Source organism: Puma concolor, chromosome C1 (assembly GCF_028749965.1).
Source record: "Puma concolor isolate L17-30 chromosome C1, mPumCon1.1.hap2, whole genome shotgun sequence".
NCBI classification, from domain to species: domain Eukaryota; kingdom Metazoa; phylum Chordata; class Mammalia; order Carnivora; family Felidae; genus Puma; species Puma concolor.
This window is the reverse complement of record NC_141674.1, coordinates 117,646,989-117,664,512: the sequence shown is the minus strand read 5'-3', so window position 1 is coordinate 117,664,512 and position 17,524 is coordinate 117,646,989. Positions and strand designations below refer to the sequence as shown.

Genomic DNA, 17,524 nt, shown 5'->3' with positions numbered 1-17,524 from the left:
AGACCGAGGCGCCCTACTCCTTACCATTCCCCTGGTATCTTACGTAGCAGAACCTGTCTGAAGTAAGGGGAGATGAGCACAGGCATGTATATGTAAAAACACAGCTGGCATTTGTGTTCTCATGTAGCAAACCTTTAAACCTAAAAGCTCACACTAACGAGAAGCATGGCTGAAGTGCTTACTTTAGACTCTCTTGAGAGCTTGAGGACGAGCGGTCGGACTGCGGCAGAGACACGATGCTGTCCGAGTTCTTCAGGTGGGACTGCAGGGCTTTCTGGTAGGAGGACTCCAAGGTGTGGTACAAATGCTCTGCTTCTCTGCTGAAGTGACTGTGGAAACCCCAGTAGCACCTAGGGAAGACACGCAGCGTGCCGCACGGTCAGGATCACGTGGGGCTTGCGCCCAGCTCTGCAGCCCACCATGTGACGCGGTCAAGGACTAGAATCCTCGGGGCGCTGCTACCAGGAGCGACACAGGACCAGGAAGGGAGAGTGAACAAAGGGGGCCGGGTATGGATCCTGCCCGCACAACTTACTGGCTCTTCTGACACTGGACAAGTTACCTGACTTCTCTGAATCGAGTCTCATTTACAAAACGCAAACTAAAGGGCTGAACCTTAGAGAAGATGGAGCTTAAACACCCAGAACTAGACCCAGAACATGGAGGGCACTCATCAGTGGCAGCTTTTCCACACGCTGCTCGACACTCATCGACTGGAGGTGTTTACAGTTGCCTTAGATGATGTACAACAGAGAGGCGCAGAGATGCCCGCAGCTACTTGAAATCTGTATTGCAGTGTGACTAAAGAAGCAGAAAAAACCAGGGAGGGAATATACATGCCAGGATAAAAGCCACTGAAGCGGGTGACTAACGAATCCATTCCTAATAGTTGTGAGCAACTATTAACGAGGGCCCTTATTTTGGCAAGAACTACCCAAGCTGAGATTATGGTAAGCGCTTCAGTGATTCAAGGAGGTCCTCCGAAGACCTCAGAAACCAGGAGGATGGAATGTGACTGAGGGAGCAGTCACGGAGCAACACAGACTTGAGGAGGATGTACGAGTGCAGCTAAATAGAACAGTAACGTTCCAGGTGAGGAATAACAGACTGCCTGTGTCAAGGAGAAGAGCCGGGCACTGTGAAGGCACAGAGAAAACGCCACGGGTGCAAAATTCACAGCACTCACCTACACACTGCCCGAGACAGAGGAAGTCTCAGCATCTGACCCGTGGGTCACAAGGACACGATTCTGCCCAGGGGAGCACAGAATGCACGGCCACAGCCACAGGACGGGAGCGTTACCAGCCCTAATGGCAAAACTGCCTCGATCGTGGGATGGTGAGTGTGCGTCCCCGCTGCGTCCCATCACCCGCCTGCCCCTCACCACGCTCACACTTCCAGAGCAGCCACCTGACACCTGCAAAGATGCCCTCTCAGGTGAAGGGTCCCAGGGCCCATAATTTTTCAAGGGAAATCAAAAGGTCCCTGGGGATTATGACCTGGCTTTTAACAGAGCCTAATGAGTAAGTCTGAGCATGCAAACAAGTGCTTTGCAGATTCATGTAATAATTTCTCATAAATTTAAAAAGGAACATTTTATTGTGTGCTTCAGTCCTGTTTATACTCAAATAATATCACTCAGTCTCTTAGGTCTGGGCACCGAGCAACCTTCTAAGCAGAAAAATAGAGAAATATTGTGAAAAGGCTTTTGGGGTCATATTTAACAGTCATGAATAACAAAACATTATTCATGTAACTTAACAAATGTTTTTTTAAGTTTTTATTTATTTATTTTGAGAGGGAGAGCACTAGCAGAGGAGAGACAGAGAGAGAAGAAGGAAGAGGATCCTAAGTAGGCTCCGGGATGTCAGTGCAGAGTCTGACGTGGGGCTCGATCTCACAAACTGTGAGATTATGACCTGAGCCAAAATTAAGATTCAGACTCTTAAACAACTGAGCAACACAGGCGCCCCATTTAACGAATTTTTAACAAGGGAATCTAGGGGCTCCTGGGTGACTTTGGTTCAGGTCATGATCCCAAAGTTCACAGGTTGGAGCCCCACGTCAGGCTCGGTGCCGACAGCTCAGAGCCTGGAGCCTGCTTCGGATTCTGTGTCTCCCTCTCTCTCTGCACCACACCACCCCTCAGCTTGTGCTGTGTCTGTCTCTCTCTCAAAAATACATAAAAATTTTTTAAAAAATAAGGCAATCTAAACAACACATCTGAAACATAAAAATAGTGAATTAAAAACAAATGGTATACAACAAACACTTACTTTCTGGCTTCTATCCTTGCTTCGGAATCGGCATCATGTATTCCCTTCTTTATTGTTTCGGCTAATACTGATATGTGTCTAGAAATTTAGGAGAGAAAGCAGTGATCATCATTAACATGTGGTTTTATGCAGATGAAATCAGGTGTGAAAATTACAAAATGGCATCGTGGCTTTGTGCCCAGTTAGCCAACTATCACGCAGAGTAGAAAATCCAAGCACTCCCTTCTCGGCAGCTCTAACCTCTACCTCTGTCCCGGTCCCCCCACCTCCACCCTCCACCAGCTGCCCCTATCTACCTACCCTGTGGGCGAGTTTGTTAAACGATGGCTGACTTTTTTCACACCACACTTATTTAGCTCCATCTTTTATGAACCCAACCAGTAAGACTCTACTTTTCCACGGTCAGAACTAGTTTCTACAGAAATCATGAGGTAATAATAACCTTAATATGAGGAGGCTACCCACATCACATTTCTATAAACACAATGTTTTCTTCAAGTTCCACTGTGTAAAATGAAATAATTTTATAAAATCATGCAACAATGTTATAAATAGGTATTTTCTTTAGTTACATTCTGACCTAGCAGAGAAGAAATTAGTAAAGTATCTCTTTGAATGTCTAACAGCTTTTTAAGAAAAGAAAAAAAGGCTGGAATGAATTAGTCTCCAGAACAAAGAGTAGTTACCAATCTGCCTCATGCCTCGTTCATTCAGTAAGTATTTGGCGAGTGTCTGCTAAGTGGTGGGTACTAAGCAAGGAGGGGAATGAACAAATACACAAGGCCAGATCGGAGTTCTTCACACGTGACTGTTCTACTCACAGGTCCTCACATCAGATTCCTCATTCCGATTTCCACCTCTCAATTCTAGAACTATCACTGCCTATCAAGAGATTTAAGAACAAGAAAGTACTGAAACAATGTGTGACTATCCTCTAGATTCAAGAACTTTGCAGATGAAATTTTACCTCTGGGAGGGATGGCTTTGTTTCCTCTCTGACCCCTGCAGTACAGAATGGGGCTCCCGTAAGTACTCACTTCATTAAAATTCCACTAGTAAAATGATTAGTATGCTGTAAGCTTCTTGACAAACTACGTAACATGAAAACATGGGTGGCAAAACATCATCATCTATTCTCTCCAAGTGTAACGCAGAAAGAGTAACAGGCACCTGAAATTCAAAGGAACTAAAAATGGGAAAGAATGAATCTTAAAATTAAGATACCTGCTTCTTAAGAATTCTGCCATAATCCTACCTTTTATCTTCATGATGTGAAACTTACCACACATCAACCTGAATAAAGAGAAAACTGCTAAGTGTCTGATACAGGGGGATCAAAAAGAAAACCTTCAGATGAGTGGAACTCCTTTAAGGACCTAAGAGTTACACCTGGCCTACAAAGAGCAGCTTGGAACATTTACTTGGTTGGAACTGACACGAATGTCAGGCAGCTGGCTGAGAGCCAATAAGGAGTTAATTGTGGCTGACTTCTCGGGAAGATGGCAGAGTAGAGGACCCCAAGATCACCTCCTCCCACAGATGTAACTAGGTAACACCCACATCTGTGGAAATAACCCAGAAAACCACCTGTAGATTGGCAGACAGACTCTCCACAGCTACGTGTAGAGAGGAGGCCACCCTGAAGAGGGCAGGAAGGGCACAGATGTGGTAGGAGCTAAACGAGCTCACCGGCTTTCCCCAAAAGGGAGAGACACTCAAGACACGCGCAAGGGAGAGGACCAAACCCTGACACCAAGCACCCCAGGCACAAGAACCCACATGAAAACCAGAGGAGCACAATTTCTTGAGTTCTTACAATCATGGGGCTTACCACCTGAAACTTTAAACATCAGCAGGAGGTAAACAGGACACTGAGGCACCACCCTTAAAGAGTACAGCAGCCCCTCAGAGATACAGCACAGAAGCAACACTTTGAAAAATGCCTGGGGTATACAAGAGGGACGTTTCTTTACTAATCTCTAAGCATGTGCTGGGGGGCAGGAATCCTTAGGCACAAAGGAGCTAGTGGGTCCCCTGCCTAGACACACCAACACTTGGGGGAACCAGCTCAGCGCCAACACGTTCCACCCAGCTTGCTCACAGCATGTCTGCCTTCTCCTGTGGACACACCCTGTCCAGCCAAGCCTTTGGTTCCAGGTCTCTCTCCACAGCAAACCTATGCAAAACTTGTACCATAAGTCAGGCAGGAGGAAAGCAGCCCCGACAGGGATCAGCACCTCTGCAACGTGACTCCTGTCCTGGGGAAGGAGGGGAAGAAGGAAGATAAGCACACACCCAGCCAGACTGCGGCCCCAGCAGTGGGCTGGAGTCAGCTGGTCTAATGAACCCGCTAATGAAAGCTTCTCATGGGAGAACACAAGGAAAGTGCCCGGCAGCTCGGTACCACCACCTCTCTGGCAAATGCCCAGTCCGACGTGACTCAAGCCCAGGTGGCCCTGGACCGGCCCATTAACAACACGGCAATCAAATGCTGCCCACAACAGGCAGAGAGCCAATGCAGACGACTGGACTGAAAGGAAAAGCGGCTCAGCCCCAAGAGCAGGGCACACACAACACACATGGAGACACCCTTGAAGTGCCAGGTTCTGGTGAACTGGGCACACGGCACTGCAGGGCACTACGGGACCTCTTCCTCATAAGGCCACTACCTTCAAAAGCAGAAGATGCAGCTGACTTCCCTAACACAAAGAAACAGACACAGAGTTGGACAAAATGAGGAGAGAAAGGACTATGTCCCCAGTGTAAGAATAAGACAAAATCACAGCAAGAGACGTAAGCACAATGGAGGTAAGTAATCTGCCTAATAGAGAATTTAAAGTAATGGTCATAAAGATACTCACTGGACTTGAGAAAAGAGTGGAGGAAGTCAGTGAGACCGTTAACAAAGAGAGAGAAAACATTAAAAAGAACCCATCAGAGATGAAGAGCTCAAAAAACTGAATTAAAAAATACACCACAGGGAATAAATAGTAGAATAGACGGAGCAGAAGAATGAATCAGCAACTGGGGACAGAATAATGGGAAGCAATCAAGCTGAAAAGGAGAGAGAAAAAAAATGAGAAGACTTAGGGCACCATCAAGCATAGTAACATCTGCATTATAGGGAATCCCAGAGGAGAAAAGAGAGAAAAGGGGTTAGAAAATTTATTTGAAGAAATAATAGCTGAAAATTGCCCAAATCTGGGGAAGAAAACAGAAATCTAGATACAGGAGATATCAAGAGCCTCCAATAAAACAACATAAGGGGGTTCACATCAAGACACAGTAATTAAAAAGTCAAAAAGAAGTGATAAAGAGTGTATTTTAGAAGTAGCAAGATAAAAGAAAACAGTTACATACAAGGGAGACTCCTTAAGGCTATCTGTTGATTTTTCAGCAGAAACTTGGCAAGCCAAAAGGGTGTGGCATGATATATTCAAAGTGCTGACAGAAAAAATTCTTCGGCCAAGAATACTCTCTCTCTTCTTTTCTCTTCTTAATGATAGCCTTGCTGCGTAAAGAGTTTCCCAGACAAACAAAAGTTAAAGAAATGCATAACCCCTAAACCAGTGAACTCTTTGAATGGAAAGACCATAAGCAGGAGCAAGAAAAGTAGGAAGCACAAAAGCAGTAAAATTAATTGCATCTATAAAAATCCATCAAACGATTCACAAAATTAAAGGATATAACGTATAACACCACATACCTAAAGCGTGGAGAGAGAGGAGTAGAGACTTAAAAACTTAAGCAATCAGCAACTCTAGACTGCTATATGCATAAAATGTTATCTACAAACCTAATGGTAACCACAAATCAAAAACTAGTAATACATACACAAACAATAAAGATAAAGGAAGCCAAGTGTATTACTAAAGAAAAGCAGCAAACTGTGAGAAGAGAGCAACAAAAAAAAGGAACAGAGAATCAGTACATAAACAACACTAAAATAAGTAACAAAATGGCAATACATACATACCTATCAATAATTACTTTGAATGCAAATGGACTAACCGCTCTAATCAAAAGACACAGGGTGACAGAACAGATAAAAAAGCAAGACCCATCTATACACTGCCTACAAGAGACTCATTTCAGATCTAAAGACACATATACACAGAAAAGTGAAGGGATGGAAAAGTATCTATCCCACAAATGGAAGTGAAAAGAAAGCTGGAATAGCAATATTTATAATGGACAAAATAGATTTTAAAACAGCATATATCACAAAGGGATCAATCCAACAAAAAGATATAACAATTACAAATATTTATGCACCAAACATGGGTATCAACAAAATACCCAATACAGGGGCGCCTGGGTGGCTCAGTCGGTTGGGCGGCCGACTTCGGCTCAGGTCATGATCTCACGGTCAGTGAGTTCAAGCCCCGCGTCGGGCTCTGAGCTGACGGCTCGGAGCCTGGAGCCTGTTTCAGATTCTGTGTCTCCCTCTCTCTGACCCTCCCCCGTTCATGCTCTGTCTCTCACTGTCTCAAAAATAAATAAATGTTAAAAAAAAAAAAAATACCCAATACATAAAGCAGGAAATAAGAAACATAAGGGAAGTAATCAATAGTAATACAATTGTAAAGGACTTTAACAACCCATTTATATCAATGGATAGACCATCCAAACAGAAAATCAGTAAGGAAACAGTGGCTTTAAATGGCTCATTGGATCAGATGGATCTAACATATATATTCAGAACATTCCATCCTAAAACAGCAGAATACACATTCTCTTCAAGTGCACACAGAACATTCTCCAGAGTATATCACACATTAGGCCACAAAACAAGTCTTGACAAGTTGTAAAAGATCCAGGTTATACAATACATCTTTTCCAACCTGGTTTCTATGAAACCAGAAATCAACCACAAGAAGACCCAGGAAAGAGTACAAATACATGGAAGTTAAAGAATATGCTCCTAAACAATGAATGGGTCAACCAAGAAATCAAAGAGGAAATTAAAAAATACATGGAGACAAGTTAAAATGAAAACACCACAGTTCAAAATCTTTAGGATGCAGTAAAAGCTATTCTAAGAGGGAAGTTTATACCAACGCAGGTCTACCTCAAGAAGCAAGAAAAATCTAAAATAATCAACCTAACCTTACACCTAAAGGAACTAGAAAAGCAAACAAAATCCAGAACTAGTTGAAGGATGGACATAATAAAGATTAGAGCAGAAAGAAACAAAATAAAAACTAAAAAAACAACAGAACAGATCACTGAAACCAGGAGCTAGTACTCTGAAAAGATCAACAAAACTGATCAACCTTTAGCTTGCCTCATCAAAAGAAAAAGAGGACCCAAATAAACAAAACCAGAAACAAAAGAAGAAAAATAATAACTGACACCACAGAAATACAAAAGATTAGGAGAATATTATGAAAAATTACATGCCAACAAATTGGGCAACCTAGAAAAAACAGATATATTCCTAGAAATATATAACTCCCCAAAACTAAAGCAAGAAGAAATAGAAAATTTGAATACACTGATTATCAGCAATGAAACTGAATCAGTAAACCAAAAACTCCCAAGAAACCAAAGTCCAGAAACCACACAGCTTCATAGGTGGATTCTACAAAACATTTAAATTAGAGTTAATACCCATTCTTCTCAAACTATTCTAAAAAACAGAAGAGGAAGGAAAGCTTCCAAACTCATTGTATGAAGCCAGCGTTACCCTGATATCAAAACCAGATAAAGACTACAAAAAAAGAGAACTACAGGCCAATACTCTGACGAACACAGATGCAAAAATCCTCAACAAAATATCAGCAAACTTAATTCAATATATTAAAAAAATCATTCACCACCAGCAAGTAGGATTCCTAGGATGCAAGGGTGGTTCAATATTCACAAATCAATGAATGTGATACATCACATCGACAAGAGAAAGGATAAAAAGCCATATGATCATTTCAATGGATCCAGAAAAAAGCATTTGACAAAGTACAACATCCAGTCATGATAATAAAAGATATACAATGGAATATTATTACTCAGCCATAAAGAATGAGATTTTGCCATATGTGACAATGTGGACGGATCTAGATCTAGATGTGACTCTCTAGATCTAGTCACAGAAGTGAAATTAAGTCAGTCGCAGAAAGACAAATACCATATGATTTCACTCAGATGTGAAATTTAAGAAACAAAACAAAGAAGAGACAAACTAAAAAACAGACTCTTTTTAAAAAATTTTTTTAAGTTTATTTATTTTTGAGAGCAACAGAGACAACACGAGTGGGGGAAGGGCAGAGAGAGAAGGGAGAGAGAGTGAGAGTGAGAATGAGAGAGAGAGAGAGAGAGAGAGAGAGAGAGAGAGAGAGAGAGAGAATCCCAAGCAGGCTGTGCACTGCCAGCTGGATGTGGGGCTCGAACTCATGAAACCATGAGATCATGACCTGAACCGAAACCAAGAGTCAGATGCCTAACCGACTGAGCCACCCAGGCACCCCTAAAAAACAGACTCTTTAACTAGAGAGAACAAATTGATGGTTGTCAGAGGGGAGGTAGATGGGGAGATTGGGGGAAATAGATGAAGGGGATTAAGAGGACACTTATCATGATGAGCACTGAATAACGTATAGAATCACTGAATCACTGTGTTGTACACCTGAAACTAATGTAACAGTATGTTACCTACACAGGAATTAAAAAATAATTTAAAAAAAAAAGTTAATTGTGGCTTTGTAGTTGGTATAGTGCACACTGGTCCACATCTCTAGGCACACAATATTGTAATCAATGAAATTCACTAAAAGTTTCTGCCAATATTAAGTGCCTCGCATCAGTAGAAATAACAAATGTAGCCATGCAAACAAATGCTTAGATTCCTTTGATTCCTACAAAAAAGCAGGTTGGACCACTTGTTGAGACATTAAATCTCAAGATTCAATTCAGAGGGGAAAAAAACAGCCAAAGAAATGCTTACCGTTCCAGTGAATGTGTCTGCCATTCTTGTAAAAGTAAATCTAAAAATTCAAAACAGCGCCTAAAGATTGTAAAGAAAAAAATATGTAATTTGGTTATTTTTATGTTAGTGAAAATAAAAGCTTTTTTTCTTCCCATGCTACTTTTTAGAACTGGCAAATTCCTTCTAATTAATGGGCTTCAAAAAATGGAACATCGAGTTGGAATCAACAGTGACTGAAAACCTAGTAAAAGTAATCAAGCATCAATGGCGATCAGAAAGTAAATACACAAGACACAGAAGAAACAGGATACAAAAGTTCCCCTCAAATCAGGAACCGCAGCCTTGTGGCAACATTACCAAAAGGGCCTATCACTGTCATTTGTTTTTATACCACCTCAAATAATATGTTAATATATGATGTACAAGTGCAAAAAAAAAAAAAAAATCAGCGTACATTATTACAGAACCAGGCGATTGCTCCTTGCATTAATTTCACAGAATGCCTTGTACAAAAGAAAAAAAAGTAAAAAATACCCTGAAAAACAAAGTGCTTTCCAAATTTTCCTAAGAAGATCCTAGGTAGTGCTTAAAATGGATTTTTCCCTAATTTACTCATCTATTTTTCTCTCTTTAATCTTTCAACATCCCTTCTTGTCAAGCCTTTTCACCTTTGTAATCTTTCTTGGTCTGATTTGTGCACGAAAACAACTCTGGTCTCATCTCCTTTGGATTACATCACTGCTTTGCGTCCTACCTCTTTAGAACTTGTCAAAAGCCCAGGGTCTTTATCTCCGTGGGGGTAAATCTTAATAGTCTTAGGAACTCATTCAAGGAAACGAGTAAGAGGGTAATTTTTCTCTAATGACCAGACTGTCGTTCCCATGATCCTCTCAATTCACAACCTCAATAACCCATATAATTAATTACTCAATAAATCTTTAATAAACCTACCCTCGATGTTAGAGATAACAACGGTAACCAAGACATAAACCAGCAAACAAGACAGACAAGGGACAGTTCCCATGTGCCACGAGCACAAGGGGGCTCTTCTTAGAACCACACAGAGCTATTCAACCCAGTCCTGGGGCTGCCAACAGTGTGCGTGTCTGCGCGTGTGTGCATGTTGGTTGTGAAGCAAACTTTCTCCAAGGAAGGACACTTACCCATACCTGCATCCTCTCTCCTCTGTCACTCTCCCCACACTGGCCCCAACCTAGGCCGTGTTTATTCTACCTCTCCTCCGTTCTTCATGTCATTTCCTGGTCTGATTTTTCTTGTCTCTCTTTTTTTCTTTAACATGTGTGTATATGTTTATATTTATCTATCTCTTAGTGAATACAGCCATCTTTGGTGCTAATTTTGGTCTTAAATGCATGTTAGAACAATCTATTTAATCAAAAATATGACCTTTAAGTTAGGTTTTATTTTCCACTTTTCAGACTAACATACAAAGAAGTATTATCAATGTTGGCATTGTTTAACACATCATTATTTAAACACATCAGGTTAGAACTCGTCTCTTTTCTTTACCAACTCCTACCCATCATTCAAAATGCAACTCAATTTTCAACCTGCCTATCAAGTGTCACTGGAATATACCAGTTGGTTTTAATCACTGCTCTCTGAATTCCTAACTCCACAATACAGGTGTTGTAACTCACTCTTACACTGCTCTGCGTTACTGTTTTTAATCTCCCTATCTAAATGATATAAATTTCTCAAAGGCAGGGAGACTGTACGATCCATTTCTTACAAATTCTACGAAGCTGAGCTAGGTACAGGCTGAGGACCTAACAGAAGGACCTAACCTTTCTGAAGGCAAAGGGACGAGATGGTCCCTATTACTTCTTTCAGCATTAAGACCCATGGTTCTGACTGATACACACTCTGACTAAATGTAAGAACAGTAATCTGAGTGTGTGACTCAGAAAGTGGTAAAGGGGGAGACACTTCTACTGTCACAGTGAATGTAGGTTACTATCCGTTTAGCAGCAAAGGCCAGAATTGCTCAATTCTGTGGACTGAACAGTGTTCTCCCCAAATTCCTATGTTCCAATGCCCACATGATAATATCTGGAGATGGGGTCTTCAGATCATTAGGTTCATGCGAGTTCATGAGATGGGGGCTCTAATGATTGGGCTGGTGCCCTTCCAAGAAGAAACCCCAGAGAGCATGAGATCTCTCTCCGTCACGTGAAGACACAGCAAGAAGTCAGCCAGCTGCAAGTGACCCTCATTAGAACTCAACCATGCTGGCACCCTGATCTCAGACTTCCAGCCTCCAGAACTGTGAGAAAATACACTTCTGCTGTTTAAGCACGCAGTATATGGTATTTTGTTGCCAGTTAATACACTACACATCCTACAACAAACATCCGTTTCACCTCATCAGAGGACCTTGGCCTTGCACATTCTGAATTTCTCCTGGAAACCTAAAACAATAGTGACAATAACATCAGCAGCAGCAACAAATTCTAACAGCTGGCATCGTTTATTAAGCTTATACTAGGTGTCACACTCCTTTACCCAATGACTGAACCCCCAGAACAGCTCTGCCCCAGGGGTACTCTTGTTCCCAGCGGGTCAGAGGATTAGTCAGTGGGAAGAGGTAATGCTTCAGCTGCAGTCTGCCAGGTTCTGAAGTTCACTACCATCCCTCTCTCCTGCTGACTTCACCCTCTCATCTCTAGAAGGAGACGCTGGACTGCAGGTCAAGGGTAGATTGCATTCCTCAGTGATATACAAGTGAGCCATGCGGTTAGAGATGAAGCTTTTTCAGTGGAAGGTGCCAATTTCTTCCTTCCTGGCTTTACAAAGGTGGATGATTCCCCTCCTCCCTCATGACTTTCACAGAGCTGTTAATAAGATGGCTATGGGGCCACCTCACGCTTAGCAGGCTCCCCTACCGTGGAAACCCAGCAGGACCAACGTGACATGCCAGAAAAGAAGGGAAATGGCGGGCAGCAAAAGTAAGCTGGGTTCCAAGCTTAGACTGAAGGGCTCTTTCACTGGGCTAGGATCGGACAAAGAACTCCAGGAATGTGGTCAAGAGACTGCTGCCCAGGCCAACCATGAATTTACCCTAGGAAGCTCCTGATACGGTCCACTGAATATCCACTGGTGTCCATGAATCCCTTCAAAATCTACATAAAATATTCTGTGTGTTTACATTTTCTGGGGAAGAGGGGTCACAGATTTTATTAGATTCTCAACAGTCAAGAACCACAGATCCCAGATAGAAGAGGCCTACTCCTGGGATGTGATCTATGGCAGCTCATGTGGACACACTAGGCAGGGACTTGGGAACAAAGGGCTAGCTAGCTACGGTATCTCCTGGATAGTTGGTCTCTCTCTTAGTTGGGATTCAGAATCTCAGAAATCACTGTCAGAAGACAGAGACAACATATACCTCCTCCTACCCATGTCAATAGTAAAGAACTACTGTTAATTTTTATAATGTTTTTTTTTTCCTTGTGTGCAATTACGACTTTCATTCAGAGAAGGGGTATACCAACAATTTAAGTAGAGGGACTATCTTAGAAAAAATGTACAGGCCATCTTCTACCCCACTCTCTCCAGAGCCCCCTTTCATAAACTCACACACAGACACACGTGTTCTCTCTCTCTCTCCCTCTCCTCTCTTTCTCACATACACACAAAATAATGGAGGTTGTCCAAATTTATTTTCCAGACTATGTAGATCACGATCCCTCAACCCAAAGCCATTTACTGCAGTGATCTTAAAATAATTTTAACATCTCAAACATGAATTTGTTTCCATGGACGGAAGTTTGGAACTTATTTTGGTTTTTAAACAATTCAAAAATAATGAGGAAGCTGTTTAAAAATTTACCTTCTAACTGCGACAGACTTAGAGGTACAGTTGCTTGTTATGACAGGTATTAGCCTAGGGATGTGTGTGTGCTGCAGAGAAGAACAGAAACGGAGGTGAACACCTGAAAATACAAAACTAAAAACTAAGACAACCACTTCATTACTAAACTACCTAAAGCACATAAATATTCAGATTAGAATGTCGCTGAGCTTAAAAAGGAAAAAAAATTTCACTGGATATTGCCAAAGGCCATGACAAAATTCACAGAGCCTGAACAGACCAGCCGATGATACGTAAATAAATCTAACAGCAAAACAAATGACTGGTGGGAAGTCTAAATAATCCGGCAGTGGAGATCTAAGTGAGTTCAATAGCGGTCAGCAGAGCAACGTGTTTTGATGCTGTTTCAATGGGAATGTTCAATGATGGCTTTGGGTTTAATATTTCAAGTAGGCAGTGCAAACAGAACTAAAAATAATACAAATAAGTAACCCACAATGATTTAATCAGGAATATTCTGGATAGGTTTTAGCATCACCACGTCCCAGTTTCAAGGGTTGCCTCTGGGGAAAAGGGACTTGAAGGTGGGGAGAAGGTGATGTGGAGAATGTTCATTTTAAGCCTTTGTGAGCTATTAGGTTTTACTGGGAACGTGTATATAAATTACTTGGATAATTATTTAAATTTAAATAATGAGTGTTTAGAAACCTGAAAAGAGTATTTTGTTCCTGGGCTTAAACACAAGTAATTAAATAAAAACTTTAGGTGAGTAACAAAGCCACAAACACAAATACCTAAAGTGGAATGACTGGGAGTAAAGAACCAAGTGTAACCCCAGAAGCAGATACAGATATTCAAATATTTAAAGCCAACAATGAGTAAATAATCAACACATGAGTAGGTACACCATATTCATAATTCACATTATGGAGTATTAAAAAAAAAGACTCCTATAGATAATTAAGGAGGGGGGAGGCTGATTTGTATATACAACATGGTTCCAACTGTCCATAATGTTGCTAATGAAAAATGCCTCTAGTACTGCTTATCAACCATCATTTATTACCACTTGCTTATTCTATGTATGGCCCCAAAATATACTTACCCGAATGATTAACCTAACAGCTACAACACCGGAAGTGGCCATAATTTTGGCACTGTTTGGAATTAAATTAAAGATAGTTGGCATAATGGCTTCAGCTCCATGGTCAAATTTATTTCCCAGAACTGATGACAGATGCCTACAACAAGAAATGAACACTGCACTGTAGCTGTATCCCTTGCAAACAGTGAAACAATATAAACCTCTTAACATTCTGTAAGGCTTTCCTTTAAAGTTATCTAGAGATAAAAGGCAAATGTCTACGTAAGACACTTTAAAAACACTTCCCGTGTGCATGCTGTGGACTTGGCCAAAAGACATTAGCCCATGAGCTCGTTCCTTTCATTTCTTTTAAATAAATCATTTCCAACTAATTAGTCTTAAAACAGCAAAAGACAGGGGCGCCTGGGTGGCTCAGTCGGTTGAGGTCCGGACTTTGACTCAGGTCACGATCACTTGCAGTTCGTGAGTTCGAGCCCCGCATCGGGCTCACTGCCGTCAGTGTGGAGCCTGCTTTGGATCCTCTGTCCACATCCCCCCTCGATGCCCTCCCCCCACGTGAGCACGCTCTCTCTCTCAAAAATAAATATAACGTTAAAAATTTCTTTAAAAAACAGCAAAAGACAAATTGGTCATATATCAATTAAGTGTAGAACTGAGAGAGCTCCCTCACCCTCTTCTCCTTTTGCCCTGTTAACCTTTCACATGTATTATACACGCTTCCATATCTGATCCCAGCCAAAACTGTAGACAGCTGCAGTACCTCCTTGCTGTTGCTGCTTCTTTGACATTCTGACATACTTTTCAACACAGAAGTTCCAGCTGCAAACACTGATACAGTTTTAGCTAGGGTAAAACTTTACTGTCCTATCTGCCTTTGACTTGTAACTTTATAGATACAGTATTCTTCTAGAAACAAACAAAAACTTTGATAATGCTATACCCTGTCAGCAAAATCAATGAAAAAGCCAAGAGACAGAAGTTTATATTATTTCTTTTTTCGTATTATTAATAATAATTGTGCTCGCTTCGGCAGCACATATACTAAAATTATTAATAATAATTGCTTCGAGTTTAAAATAGAGGCTTCAGAGCTAAGTCACTGAATAACATTTAAAATCTGTCAAACTTGGGGCACCTGGGTGGCGCAGTCGGTTAAGCGTCCGACTTCAGCCAGGTCACGATCTCGCGGTCCGTGAGTTCGAGCCCCGTGTCAGGCTCTGGGCTGATGGCTCAGAGCCTGGAGCCTGTTTCCGATTCTGTGTCTCCCTCTCTCTCTGCCCCTCCCCCGTTCATGCTCTGTCTCTCTCTGTCCCAAAAAAAATAAATAAAACGTTGAAAAAAAAAAATTAAAAAAAAAATAAATAAATAAAATCTGTCAAACTTTATGTAATTGGGCAGGAAATATTGTAATACTATAAAAGCACCAACAGAAGAATAAATGGAATAGGTCCTGGAGACTAGTCAGAAGGTACATTAAAGGGACCTGCTGGGCACATTCAACGAACCATCTCTGAAGTGCTGCAATGAGACTATTTTAGGATGTGTGAGAATCTAAAGCGTGGCAGTCCTTACCCCAATGTGATGCAAGCTTCCCGCACTACCTGAGACCGCAGGTCCTTAGCAGATAGTTTAAAGGCTCCGTCCAAAAGACGCAGATGTTGAAAGAAGTTATCGTACTCGGCGGCACCAGCCAAAAGTAAAGATCTGATCTTTTTCAGCTGGTGGAACGGAAAAAATTAAAAGGTACATACAACAATCCTTAAAACAGGATATATAAAACAACTGAAGCCAACAACTGTGAGAAATCAACATCAAAGTTAACTGATCTCAAAAGTTTTCCCAAAAGAATTCAGCCAATTCAGTACCTGCTACCATACTGAACAAATCCACATATCACAAGTAAGAAGTTTTAAATGTAGTATATCTCACAATTCTACAAAATAGATATTTTACTTGTAAACATTTTTGCTCCTCCCCTAAAGCTTACCTTCCCCAATACCCAACTCCAACTGCTATCCGTTAAATGACTCGAAGGAAGAAGCGATCCTACAGTCTTTTATATAGTATCCTCCAGTGTATCATTACTAAACGGTTAGTCTGAGTTTGAATGGAACGTAGCAGTCATTTCACAGCCTTGCTTCCTGCCCAGCCAACCGCTGTAAAACAGCTTTCCTCAGATAAGATATGTACTGGGAGCACTGTAATGCTCCCCTCACATTTCATTAATCCACTTTTTTAAACAGAGGGAGAGAACTTTCCAACAAGTGATAGGAAGAAAGAAAGGAAGAGACGGACACACCCTGAAAATGCCACTAAGAAAAGCCAACTTACTGGCCAACAGTCACAATTAAATCTGGACTAAGGCAAGAGTGGAGGCTGTTTCCAGACGTTCCACATTACATCTTTTTTAAAAGTACAGGATATACTTAAAGGCACAGGTTGGCCCGTTTTAGAAACAGGAAGAGAAATGAGGTACTCTACTAAAAGGGTAAGTGTAAATATGGTGATTTATATTTAAAACATTTACTACTTAAAATTCATCAGAGCTATACCCCAATTGCATAATTCAGTATTTAGAACATTGAAATAAATCTAATGAAAATGTAATCACATGAAGTCAACGGCTTACAGCATTTACTCTTTGCTCCCAATCATGCTTGTCATCAGATAATATTTCCCTAATCTTGTTTATGGACTCCTCCAGGTCTCGGCTGGAATAAATCTGTAAGCAAAATTAATTTACAACCAATGTAAGAAAATTTACAGAATCAACAAAGGTTAGTTTTTAATTACAGAAAGTCAAGAATACTTAGTAATTTCATTTTTCAGAAGGACTTATGAGATAACCTCCAGATACATCTGTCTTCGAATGAGCTTCCTTCCCATTGGGAATATGTACCCACTAGATTTGATGCTCAAGTACAGATAACCATGCTTTGAGCACAACTTCACTGTAAACTTAACAGATGGTCTCATGTACAGAAGAGAAAGGAGCCGACTGGGGAATTGTCAGTGATGCACAAGGCCTTTATTACTCTTAGTATTATTTAGAACACCACATTTTACACGTAACTTCAACACTCTCTTCAAATCTTCTTTCTCATTTACGCTTACATCTTACTAATAAGGTAGGTAGGGGAATAATCAACCAACAGTGATGCAAGCTTGGAAGGTCAAGGACTTAAGGTAAGGCTGAACCCAAGCTGAGCCTATGGTGCCGGTTATCTGACTTATGGTACTTATGGCAACCAGGCAACAGGTAACAAGTGACTCACGCAGGCAGAGCACCACATTCGATGCAGGCTGAGGACAAGTGTTATTAGCCCCCAGTCAACAACAAAGGACACTGAGGCACAAAGCACTTAAAATGTGCATACTCCAAA

The 17,524-nt window shown here is 41.2% G+C and overlaps 1 protein-coding gene across 35 annotated transcripts in view; it reads right to left on the bottom strand.

The window, feature by feature from the left end:
* CLASP1 (cytoplasmic linker associated protein 1) overlaps window positions 1-17,524 on the bottom strand; it is a 275,809-nt gene that overhangs the window by 104,904 nt on the left and 153,381 nt on the right. For all 35 annotated transcript variants that reach the window (XM_086718350.1, XM_086718353.1, XM_086718377.1 and 32 more), the window contains 7 exons: window positions 16,771-16,863; window positions 15,714-15,859; window positions 14,142-14,277; window positions 13,055-13,125; window positions 9,220-9,279; window positions 2,277-2,354; window positions 183-350 (listed from right to left, as the gene is read on the bottom strand). In XM_086718350.1, the coding sequence (XP_086574476.1) occupies window positions 183-350; window positions 2,277-2,354; window positions 9,220-9,279; window positions 13,055-13,125; window positions 14,142-14,277; window positions 15,714-15,859; window positions 16,771-16,863 (752 nt within the window). The remainder of the gene's footprint in view (window positions 1-182; window positions 351-2,276; window positions 2,355-9,219; window positions 9,280-13,054; window positions 13,126-14,141; window positions 14,278-15,713; window positions 15,860-16,770; window positions 16,864-17,524) is intronic.